General features: G+C 46.1%; 1 protein-coding gene across 1 annotated transcript in view; it reads right to left on the minus strand.

Moving 5' to 3' along the window:
- Nucleotides 1–13,241, minus strand: part of LMTK2 (lemur tyrosine kinase 2) — a 113,096-nt gene that overhangs the window by 74,696 nt on the left and 25,159 nt on the right. The window contains exon 2 of the mRNA XM_007940963.2: nucleotides 1,397–1,516. Coding sequence (XP_007939154.1) covers nucleotides 1,397–1,516 — 120 coding nt within the window. The remainder of the gene's footprint in view (nucleotides 1–1,396; nucleotides 1,517–13,241) is intronic.

Below are 13,241 nucleotides of genomic sequence, written 5' to 3' on the forward strand. Positions count from 1 at the left end.
TGCTCACGGGACCTAGACAGTCTTTTCTTGAAAGCACGTGCCCACAAGTGTGCTCCCACAGAGGGCAACATCAGGTTTCCACACAAAGACTGCTGAGATCCTAGGACCTAGCGTTGACACCAAGCCCACCACACTTAGGATGACTCCCCCCCTACAGCTCCCCTCAGTGCTCAGCCTTCTGAGTATATCGCTGGCAGAGAGCAACGAGGACGGCCCACACCACCTCCTTGGAGCTGCCGCCAGACACAAAACTGAAATACAGAGCCCAACAGGCCTGAGGCTCAAGAGTGAGGCCCACCTGTGCAGGAGAAAGACAGTCTAACTAGAAGGCAGCTGTCTTCCACATGTGTAAAATGCACATGGACAAACATTTACAAAATGCTTTCCCCAGTCGGAATCAGCGGCCCTCAGGACCCCTGACACCCCTCAGTCCAGTAAGGAACACAAAGGGCCTTATTCTCTATATGGGTGCACATTCTCTTTGGTTTGGCTTGTGTATGTGTATGTAACCCACCAGCCACTCCTCGAAAGATTGGCCAATCTACTTCCGTAACGGTATCGCCTTGGAAACCCAAGGAGGGGTCGCGATGAGTCATATCTGACTCGACGGCAGTGAGTCTGATTTGGTTTTGTATGTGTATTTATACATATATTTATATATAGGAATATGTACATTTTCCCCCATGTGTTTCTTTTTAAAAACTCTTCATGGAGCCCCAGTATATGCCAGGCGGGCAGCAGCCAGCTCAGGAGCAGGGTTTCCCGGCTGGTTCCCTGGCAGATCCCCCATCAGCTGCTACTGCAGCCCCTGCAGACTCTACCTCCCCTGTGCCACCACTCCACTTGCCCTTTGGGGAAAACTGAAGAAGCTCTCTTCTCCTCATCCCATACAGGCATCTGAGGGATCCCCGTGACCCACAACCTCCAGGCCCATAAACCATCAAAACCAGTCTGCTCTTCCTCCAGGCCTCCACCGGGGAGCCTGTCACCATGCCTGACTGCTCACTTACCAAAACAAAGTCCGTCACAGGCCAGTGGTGACTGTCACTGGCCACCAAGGCAGGGGCCGGCAAACTGCAGCCTGTGGCAAACAGCCATCCTGCTTATTTTGGTAAACAAAGCTCTACTGGCACACAGCCACGACTGTGTGATTCCATATCGTCTATGGCTGCTGTAGAGCTACAATGGCAGAGCTGAGAGCTGAGCGGCAGTGGTGCAGGTCTGTGTCTCTGGGTAGGGCCCACAGCATTTACTATTTACTACAGCTGAAAATCTTTACTACCTGGCCATCCAGAAAAAGTATGCCGACCTCTGCTCCTACGGGACTGGGATGGGTACCCCAGGCTGCTGATTAAAGTATCAAAAGACGATTTTAGTGTCTGCCACCTGTGCTCACCTTAAAGTCTATTTCTGGTTCCTTACAGCAGGATATGCAGTTTGCAATTAACACGATCAACAGCATTAAACTGCACACAGATAGGATCACGAAAGATATGGAAACTCCTGCAGCAGGCACCTCCCCTGGAAAGAGAAAGAGAAAGTACTGAAAACACGGACAGACGTTCCAAAATCAACTGTAATTCGTGAACCAACACTCTTCCCCCAGGTATAAATGGGTCCAACAGTTCAATAATTAGCTCAAATGCTCAAGACAGTGCAGGTGATCAGTGCTGGGTACAGCGCTGGTTGGTTGTAACTGTTTATTGTGAAATCGTCTTAGACGAGAGAGGAACCGCCAGGTGGAAGAGGGGGGAATCCCACAGACCCTTAGTCAGTCTGCACCACGTCACATCAACACCGCCAGGACACACTCACCAAAACCGAGACTAACCCGGTGCGATACTATGAACCAAACATCAGACTTCACTCGACTGTCACCAGTTTTTCCACGCATGTCCTTTTTCTGCTCTATGATGCAACTCAGGCTACCAACGCTGCGTCATCATCACGTCTATTCAGACCCTTCCCTCTGCGGCAGTCTCTCAGCCTCTCCTGCTCCCATAACTCTGACGCTTTTGAAGGGCACAGGGAGCCTGACTCTGGATGGGGTTCCATCCTGACCATGACTCGTTGTAAATTGGTTCTGATGTAAGTCAAGTACCTCTTCTTCTTCTTTTTTATAGTTTTCTTTACTATTCCATTTTATTATCAGTATCACTATAAATCTTTGGTTTTGGGGTTGGAAACATTACATCTGAAGATGACAATATCAGCAAATTAGATGCTGCGATGCTGTATGCAGTACATATTACTAATGATAAATGCAACGCACTGCCATCGAGTTGGATCCAACTCATAGCGACCCCTTCTTGGGTTTCCAAGGCGGTATCACTATGGACATAGATTGCCCAACCTTCCTTCTGGGAGGGGCTGGTGGGTTTGAACCGCCAGCCTTCTGGTTAGCAGTTAAATGCCTTACGCACTACACCACCAGAGCTCCCCTTACTAATGATAAGGTGTACTGAAAAAAAGAAAAACAAAAAACCCACCACCACAGACAATGCTAAGTGCAGTTCATCATAACTCGAAAGTCAGGGACTATCCACATTAGGAGCTCTGGAGGCATAGTGCCTAAGGCATTTGACTGCTAACCAGAAGTTCAAACCCACCAGCCACTACTCAGAAGGAAGATGGGTGATCCACTTCCATAATGATACTGCCTCGGAAACCCAATCCCATGAGTCGGATCCGACTTGACAGCAGTGAGCTTCTATCAGTACGGACTCACAGACACTTATTTTATTATGTGAGTCATTCTCTAATTGCTGTCGTTGAGTTGATTTTGACTGACAGTGACCCTCTATGACAGAACTGCCCCATAGGGTTTCTTACGCTACAATCTTTATGGAAGGGGTACAGGGAGTGCAGGGGTTAAGCACCTGGCTGCTAACCAAAAGGTCCATGGTTCAAACCTACCAGCTGCTCCACAGGAGAAAGATGTGGCAGTCTGCTTCTGACAACAGCCCTGGAAACTCTAAGGGGCAGTTCCACTCTGTCCTATAGGTCATGACGACTCAGAACCAACTCCATGGCAATGGGATTTTTTTCTTCCAAAGGTAATCTTTATGAGAGCAGATAGCCAGATCTTTTATCCCACAGGATTGCTGGCGGGTTCTAATCTCCGACCTTTTGGTTAGAGGCCCCATGTCTAACCACCGTGCCACCAGGTCTCCAATGCTGCCATCACTTACTACATGGCTCAAAATGCCCCAGCTTTGGCCACTGGGGGCTCTTTCAAGTTGCCCAGTGGACCCTGACATGCTTCATCCTTTTCCCTTTTCTCCGATTTTCTGGCATTATAACAGGCTCTGGGCTCTTCTGATATCTTCTCTGCTCCAATTCTAGAACTGGGAACTGGCCATTTCTCCAAGGAGCCCTGGTCACAATAAGGAGATTTTCTACCAGAGCTGGTTAGCAGCTGCAACCACAGCCCGTGGCCTGATTCTGTACTGGAGGATGGGAAGTGGGAGATGGGTAAGAATGAGTTTATATGTTTAAAGGGCTGTTCTAAAAACTAACAATAATAAATAAATAAAAACACATGCTCACACAGAGAAGACTATCCAATGGATAAAGCATGTGGGCCACAAAGCCTAAAATATTCTACTCTCTGGTACTTTACAGAAAAGGTTTGCCAACCCCTGTTCAGAGCATAAAGATCTTTATATTTTAGTTTCTGGAAGGACTCTTAGGAAGGACTTGGCCACCCAGAAAACACCTTCTTCTACTACTAGGCAATTCTGAACTTTTTCTTTGGTAGGACAGAATGGCAGTTCTCAGTTACCAGGACTTCACTAAGACATGGTAAAGCCGGCGTGACAGCAGCCACTGACGCCCTTCAACGTCACAAGGGAAGAGATGGATCAGGATCAGCATCAACAACTCAAAGCTGAGCCCGGTGAGGTGGAGGTCAGACGTGCCTCCTCTCTCCAACCTCCTTCCCAATTCTGACACCAGCCATCCCTCCCACGGCACTCTGCTTCTCTGCTGCCTTTGATAATCCATTGCAAAGGCCACATGGAACTCACAGATAAAACTCATGATGATGAGGTTTATTACGGAAGTTGTTGTTGTTGTTGTTGTGTGCCGTCGAGTCAGACCCGACTCATAGTCGACCCCTCCTTGGGTTTCCAAGGCAGTATCACTACAGAAGTAGATTGCCCAACCTTCCTTCCAAGGAGTGACTGCTGAGTTTGAACTGCCAGCCTTCTGGTTAGCAGTCAAATGCCTTAGGTACTACGCTACCAGAGCTCCCTATTAGGGAAGTAACAGGCTACAATTCAGGATCAGGAAGGAGTCAAGATACTGTAGGCAATGCTTCTCTCTAGCCTCAGCCTCTTGGCACCACACCTCTTGGCCTCTGCCCTGCTCAGGCAAGCATTACAAAGCTCTCTTAGCTCTGCCGATAAGTGCCCGGGGCACCCCACTCCACCAGCAAGCCTCCTGCCTGGAGATGCTCAGTGTCCTTGTGCCGTGGGTCCGGAAGCTCTCTCCTGCTGGTCTCCTGATCCGCTGCCACTACTTCCCTGCTTCTCTCACCATCTCAGCAGGTGTTACTGCAATCGCTCTATCTCCTGGGTTGAGGAGGTTCTCCAAGCAGGGCTCAGGGGTCCAAAGGACCTGTCTTTTCTTCTTGGTGATACTCAGGTCCCCCTTGCCATCTCTGGGATGGCTCATGGTAAGCCTAGTAGGATGACAAAACTGACCAATCCCCTCATTAGGGTTCCATACACATTTGATTATTGCAAATCTGGTCCAGGCAGGGCTGCCAGGAGGCAGGTCCAGTGATCTGACTCAAGACACTATCTTCTGCTATGAAGTCTTCAGTGCTATGAAAAGTCACATCCACGTTAAAACTAACGAATTATGCCAAGCAAGGTCCTACCTGGAACACATGCATACTTCCGTCACAACATCATGTACTCAGATTTCCCCCGCATACAATAAGTTTCTCTAACCCAATGCTCAGCTGTCCCACTAAAGGTGCTGTACGCTGCCTCAGAAAAGCATCAGGCAGCCTGAGGTAGTAGTGTGCAGTTATCACTTTTACAAACAGTTTTACTTATTGTATTTTTCTTTCATCATTCCAAAGTACTGTGCTTTAAAAAAGTCTACAAAGAAGGAAAAACTTCCGTAAAACGAAGAAATCAAACCACTGTGGTAGGAGCTGCAAGGTAAGACTATCTCACGTAAACCACAGAAGGGAAGTAAACTCCAGCCATGAGGAACCATAACTGAAGTCCCCACACCCCATTGGTCCAACTGGAAACCGGGCCTCTGGCAGGTTCCGGATGGCAACTGTTAGGTAACTCTGAAGAAAGCAGGTTTCCTCTACCATCCTGTGTCCACAGCGTCAGACATACACAAAGCCAACCAATCAGGAGAAACACCAACAACAGGAAAGCGTTCCCCCATCAGCAGTGTGCTGAGTACAGAGAGCAAGGATGATCGGGGGTTCAGGATACTTCGTCTGCGTCCCTGAAAAACAATTTGGCACCTCTACAGCACATTATGTGACTTTTCCTTTTATAGGTTTTGAAGCATTGAAATGTGCATCAAGCACTTGATTTAATAAGAAAACTTGAGAAACAGTAGGAGGTAGGCACATATTATTTGTTTTATGGACAGGTAATTTGGAGGATATAATTTCTCAGTAGTGACTCACGGCCAGTCAAGAGTACTACCTAGCTATTAAGTCAACCATTATAAATCCCTAGCTGGAACCCCAAATGAACTTGGGACACATATGTAATTAACTAATGAGTGACCTGGATTAAAGAAAAAATCGTAAGAGTCCAAAGGTAAGAAGAAATGTTTTAGAAGAAAGCTCTTCTGGTTTTCACTAAAAATCTGCACAGCCAACAGAATTTCAGATTCTCACGGACTGTATACTTTCTGGAACCACAGAGGCTAGATAAGCCCCTGAAACTATTGCCCTGAGATAATCTTTAAACCTTAAACCAAAAACATTCCCTGAAGTCTTCTTAAAACCAAACAATAGCTTAGCTTAATTAGTGAAAAAAGGTCTGCCTTGAGCATTATGCTTTTTAAGAACTTCTATACAGGATTAAAGGAGCTCTGGTAGCATAGTGGCTAAAGCACTTGACTGCTAACCAGAAGGCTGGCGGTTCAAACCCACCAGCCACTCCTCAGAAGGAAGGTTGGGCAATCCTACTTCCGTAGTGATACTGCCTCAGAAACCCAAGGAGGGGTCGCTATGAGTCGGGGGTCGACTCGACGGCACGTAACAACAACAACAACATACAGGATTAAAGGCGCTCTGACGGTGCAGTGCGGAAGGCATCTGACTGCTAACCAGAAGGCTGGCCACTCCATGAAGGAAGATGGGGCAATCTACCTCCGTAAAGATTTACCACCTCAGAAGCACAATGTGGTCGCGATGAGTCCCAATCGATTCGATGGCAGCGAGTTTGTTTGGTTTATATAGGATCAAACTGACAAGAGTAACTTAAAAGATAAGATAGGCATCTTAGGGGGCAGTAACTTAATTAACGAGGGAGGAATAACTCAGAGGAGGAGGTTGAGACAGATGCATGACTGGAAGATGTGGTCAACGTCACTGAACTGTACCTGAGGGACAGGTGAGTTGGTGTACGCTTTGCTGTGTGTACTCTCAACCACAACAACATTCAGGGAAAGGGAACCCCATGGAGCACAGTGCTACTCCCACAACACACCTCTCCACACGTTAGAATTCACCTGATGGCAATTGGTTTCTTTATACTTAACCCATTAATCCTACTTTAAAAATCCATTCTAAGACTACCATCAGATATTTAGTCAGAAACAGAAGTTCACGGATATTTGTCAGAGTTGTTTATGGTAACAAAAATTCTGAAACAACCTAAATGATCCAACAATAAAGGAACTGGGGGGGGGGTGGAACGCACTGTACACCTCATTAATAAATATGTGTAGCCAAGGCAAATTAAGCTGTCTTTCAAAATTGCCTTGGTAAACCAAACCCTCTGCCACTGAGTCAATTCCGACTCAAAGTGACCCCACAGGGCAGAGTAGAACCAGCATTCAGAAAAAAATGGCCTTGCTTTGCCTCAACACGGTTAATTCCTAACACTTAAAAAGAACATAGCCTGTGTACTTTGAACCAGTTTATCACTGTTAATCTAGACAGCTCAAGCTTCTAGGGCTCCCCTTCAAACTCCACCCCGCAGATGTTAAATTAGTCTTTCCTCTCTTTTCACCGCCATGCCCGCCCCCTGGCACCCTATCTCCCCCTTCCCTCGCCCATCTCCCCCGTCTCACAGCACTAACACCACCCCGAGCGCTGTGTTTATCATTTCCTCGCCTTTTTTTACTACATGCGCAGGTATTTCTCAGCCACACACACGCAGTCTGAGTAGCACAAAGATGAGCTCAGACGCTAGTCTTCTGCACTTGTATCCTGTTTGTAATACACTTTAAGATACTGCCCTCTAGCACCGCTCAGCTCGGTGTAACACCCCGTGGTAGGAACACAGTACAGGAGCCCGTCTCCTGTCAGGGAGCGTCTGGGCTGCTTCCTTCATGCTGTGCACTGCCATGGTGACCGCAAACACTGGCTGCAGTAACTACTCCTGAACATTCCTCTTGGTGCTGAGTTTCTAGGACAGAGGTCGACAAACTTTTCCTGTAAAGGGTCAGACAGTAAATATTTCAGGCCCTGCAGGTAATTCTGTCTCTGTCGTAACTAACTAGTCAACTCTGCTGGTGCAGCGCCAAGACAGCCGGGGAGAACACGGGAAGGACTGAATATGCTGCTTCTCAACAGAACTGCATTTAGGGACGTGAAAATGACTTCCCAAGTTTCACACTGTCACAAAATAAACCATCTTTTAGAGACCAAAACCAAAATAATAAAATACTAATTACAATAATTTTTTTTCACAACTCTTTAAAAATGTAAGCACTTATTCTTAGCTCATGACCATATGAAAACAGACAGTGGGCAGGGTGCAGCCCGCAGGCTGCAGGGGATGCCTGTTCTGGGGTATCTACTCGGGAGGGAAGCTGCCTGGGCCACAGTGATGCCGAAGTTCAATGTTACAGGGCAGTGCCACACTGTCTGCCAGAGCAGCCGGAGCACCAGCAATGAATGAGCAGCCTCACTATTCTGCCCCAGGCTGTGATCCTAAAATGGACATTTCACCTTGACAGAAACCAAGACCCACTTAAAAAGAAACTCTTCTTCTTCTTGGGGGTAATGGTTAACACCAGGTTTAAAGCACAAATAGCCAAGATGAATCCGGAACACACCAGACGCAACCCAAGACTATGAGAATCCTGAAGGGCTCAGGAGCTAACCTCCTCAGAGGTCCTAGTGGTACAGCTGCCAGCACCACAGCAACACACTAGCCACCACGGCTAACACACTGACAGTGGTGGTGGCTTGTGGCAAAGAAAAGGTCGGTCTGAGCACCAATAAAGATAGGCGCAACGCTATCAGCTGTCAACCGCCACTGAGTCAATTCCCATTCACAGTGCATTACAGAAACAACACTGTGACACAGTCACCGCAAGAGAATGCTGGTGAACCAGCTCATGAATTAAAAAAAAGGTAAAGAGAGAGAATTAAGGATCTACCCTGACTTTCCCTGGTGACCTGAACCACAAGGGAATCAAATGCAGATAGGAGGATATTTCTCTTTATAAAAATATAAAACCAAAAAACCCAACCAACTGCTATTGAGTTGATACTGACTCACAGTGACCCTAGAGGACAGAGTAGAACTGCCCCGTATGGTTTCCAAGTCTGTGATCTTTATCGAAGCGGACTACCTCATCTTTTCCCAAGGGTTCAAACCAACAACCTTTTGGTTAGCAACCGAATGCTTTAACCACTATGCCACCAGAACTCCTTTAAAAAGTACAGCAGCTGGTAACTGAGGAAGGAATGGTGAAATCAGAATGCCAGCATTCCACAATCCCTAGTGGACCTAGACAATGATCATCAGCAGCTGACAATGAGAAAGGAAACCAACCCGACATCACCACCTCCTGGGAGAAAACATGCCACCACCCACGAGACAGTCCAGCCACAAACAAACAATAACAAAACAGCAAATCGGAATCTGACCAGGCCACTAATCCAAATGTCAATTTACAGGAAATAATGAGACGGTGGAACATGTTAAATTTACAGGAAATAATGAGAGGGTGCAACATGTTAAACACCATCTCCTTAGAGTTTTCTAGGCTCAGTCTTCACGGAAACAGGTCAGTGCTGCTAGGTGTGTTTGAACCGCCAACTTTTCCCTTTGCAGCTTCCTGCTTAGATGTTGTACCACCAGGGTTCCTTAATCAGCAAACTGCAGGCTATGGACAACACCTGGGGCCAGACACCTGGTAAACAGCATAAATACAAGGGAGAGAAAAGCAGGTCTTATCTTTTAGAGACTAAAACCAAAACCCAAACCCAACTCATGCTATCAAGTCAATTCTCACTCACAGGAACACTACAGAACAGAGCTTAATGTCCCATAGGGTTTCCAAGGCTGTAAAGGCTTTACAGAAGCTAAATGCCTCATCTTTCTCCCTCTGAACAACTAGTGGGTTCGAATCGCGACCTTCTGTCAGCAGGTGAATGTCTTTTTTTTTTTTTTTTGTCTTTATGTGATTATTGAGATAGGATTTTTTAATTGTGATTTGGGTGAAAATTTACAGAACAAATTCACTTTCCATACAGCAATTCACATACACTTTGTTTCATGACACTGACCACAATTTACCACAACATAGTATCTCCCCTCATATATCCTCCCAATAGTTACCCCTTTCCTGTGTCCATCCCTCCATGCACTCCTGCCCCGAGCTGCCCCTTTGCATAAGCAGCCCTTCTTTCTCCTATGAGTGTTCTCTCCAAGGAGTATATCTACCTAATGTAAATGTTCAACTCATATGAGCAGGCGAATGTCTTAACCACTGCGCCACTGGAGCTCCTTTATTTTAGAGACAATGAATCAGTATTCAACGATGTCTGGAACTTGCTTCAAGAGGATAAGGGGTTGGAGGAAAAAGAAGTATGGAAGGTAAAGAGAGCAGACGGAGGCAGAACGCAAGAGGCTGGCAGGAGCTGACAAGCACCCAAGCTAGTGAAGGGGACGCGGGGGTCCTTACAGGCTCTGCCAAGTCTACCCCGGACATTTCCCATAATCAAAAGTTTAAACAGGGAAAAGGAACAGGTAACAACTCATACTCTGTAGTCTTGCCTACTCATTATGAACAGACCTTTTTAAAACTCTTGCCAACCAAACGCTTATAAAATGGTACCCAAAGAAGAGGTGACATACATGTAACTGAATACTGACGATGACCGTCTTTTCCACAGATCAACATGCCATTGCCACTTCCGTGAAATGGCTGTTTCCCTTTCTGCCCAGCTTTTTACTTAGTTATCTCTTCTTATATAAAGAATGCTTACAATTACTCTGGATGTACCACTTTGAAGTCACATGTGCTGCAAACTTTGCAATGTATGAGAATGAGTCAACTTTCTGGTGATAGGAAGATGATACAACCTTGCTTGCTGAAAGTGAAGACTTTAAGTACTTACTGATGAAGATCAGAGACTACAGCCTTAGTATGGATTACACCTTAACATAAAGAAAACAAAAATCCTCGTAACTAGACCAATAAGCAACATCACAATCAATGGAGAAAATACTGAAGTTGTCAGGGATCTCATTTTACTTGGATCCACAATCAATGTCCAGAGATGAAGCAGCCAAGAAATCAGATGACGTATCGCACTGGGCAGATCTAATGCAAAAGACCTCTTTTGAAAGTGTTAAAAGCAAAGATGTCACTTTGAAGACTAAGGTGCACCATGCATTTTCAAATGCCTCGTATGCATGGAAATCTGGAAAAGGAATAAGGAGTATAGAAGAACTGATCATTTGAACTGTGGTTTTGGCAAAGAATACTGAAAATATCATGGACTGTCAGAAGAACGAACAAATCTGTCTTGGAAGAAGGATACCCAAAATGTTCCTTAGAACCAAGAATGGCCAGACTTCATCTCACATACTTTGGTCATGCTGTCAGAAGGGACCAATCCCCGGAGAAGGAAATCATGCTCGGTAAAGTAGAGGGTAAGCAAAAAAGGGAAGACCACCTATGAGAGGGACTGACACAGTGGCTGTGAATATGGGCTCAAGCACAGCAAAGACTGTTCAGATGACGCAGGAATGAGCACTGTTTCATTCTGTTGTACACGGGGTTGCTATGAGCTGGAGCTACCCAGACAGTACCTAACAACAATGTGGCAAGGATTTTCCATCACTAATCAGATCCCAGCATCTCACTGCCATCAAGTTAATTTCAACTCATAGCAACCCCTCCTTGGGTTTCCAATCAGTATCTCTACAGAAGTAGATTGCCCAGTCTTCCTCCCTCGCAGTGGTTGGTGGGTTTGAATGGCACAATCCATTAAATGGGGAAGAGAGAGTCTCTTCGACAAATGGTGCTGGCAAAACTGGATATCCATTTGCAGAAAAATGACACAAAACCCACAGCTCACACCCTATACAAAAGTAACCCACAATGGGTCAAAGACAGAAATGCAAAACCTAAAACTATATAGTTCATAAAGAGAGAACCGGAGCAACTTAGGGGCCCTAATTTATGGCATGAAGATTAGCAATAACCAAAAGTGCAAGAACACCAGAAGATAAACTAGATGACCAGGACCTTCAAAATTTAAATTATGTGCATCAAAAGACTTCTCCAAAAGAATAAAAAGAGAACCTACAGACTGGGAAAAAATAATTGGCAATGACATTTCCGACAAGGGACTTATCTCTAAAATTTACAGAAAACTTTAAGGAGTGAGTCACTGAGCCTGGGGGCTAGGGAACATGGTAGCGGGGACATCAAGCTCAACTGGCATAACAGAGCACACAAAAATATTGTTCTACATCTTACTTTGGTGAGTAGCAACTGGAGTCTTAAAAGCTTGCGAACGGCCATTTAAGATTCAACAATTGGTGTCTCCTCATCCAGAGCAAAGAATGAAGAAAATCAAAGACGCATGGAACCAATCAGTCCAAGGGATTAGTGGACCATGCAAAGCTCAGCCTACAAGACTTTGAGACCAGAAGAACTGGATGGTGCCCAGTTACCACTACCACCTACTTGGGAAAGGATCAAAATTGGAGATCCCAGTTTGCGTGTGTTCTGGTTACCTAGTGCCACTCTGACAAGAATATACCACAAATGGGATGGCCTTAGCAAACGAGAGCTTATTCTCCTATAGTTTGGAGGCTTTAAGTCCAAGTTCAAAGTGCCAGGCTCTAGGGGCTGGGTGAAAGCCCCTCAGCCTTGGGCTTCAGTTCTGCCTCCAGTTCTCGGCCCACCAAAGCTAGAGGCTTTTCTTCATTCAGACAGCTGTCGGCTGCTGAGGCTGCCAAGCCCAAGATTGACAAGTAACAAGGCACAGTCCCAACGTTACCAAACCACACAGCAGGTCATTAATTCAAGTTAAGTCCCAAGGCTGGCAGAGCATGGCAGGCTGCTGAACAACGACATGGCTACACGCAGGGTCCAAGTGTGCCATAAGCTAGAGACTATTCCCAAAGCTGCTTCCTATATACAGGAAGCAGACCACATGAAGTTGATTACCATATTCCCCCATGACAAGAATCATGGGGAATACTACATCCAGCTGCCTAGCCATTCAACCAGGCCCAGCCAAGTTGACACACAAACTGAACTACCACAGCATGGGAGAAAAATGTGGACCAAAACAGAGACTACAGACTCTAGTCACCCTTTGGGCCTGGAATTGAACTCACTCCTGTGGTTTAACCTTCAGCCAAATGACAGACAGGCCTTCAAGGTGAACAACTATACCAGGGAGGTACACTCCTTAGAACAATGAACCAGGGGAGATCAGAAGGACAGCATGTGCACAAGAAGAAAGCTCAGAGGGCTTGGGACCATAGTCACAGGGGACATCAAGCTCAATCGGCATAACATAATATACAAAACATTGTTCCACCTCCTTCTTTGGCGAGTAGCGGCGGGATCTTAAAAGCTAGCAAGCTACCATCTAGATGCAACGATGGGTCTCTCCTCGTCAAGAGCAAAGAAGAAAGAAGAAAACAAAAATTAATGGAAACAATCAGTCCTCGTGACTGGTACATCATCCGATCTGCAACCTATACAACTATGAGACCAGAAGAACTAGATGGTGCCCGGCTACCACTGTCATCCACTTGGAAGGG

This window comes from Orycteropus afer, unplaced genomic scaffold, assembly GCF_000298275.1.
Source record: "Orycteropus afer afer isolate SDZICR_OR568_19922 unplaced genomic scaffold, OryAfe1.0 scaffold00006, whole genome shotgun sequence".
NCBI classification, from domain to species: Eukaryota; Metazoa; Chordata; class Mammalia; order Tubulidentata; family Orycteropodidae; genus Orycteropus; species Orycteropus afer.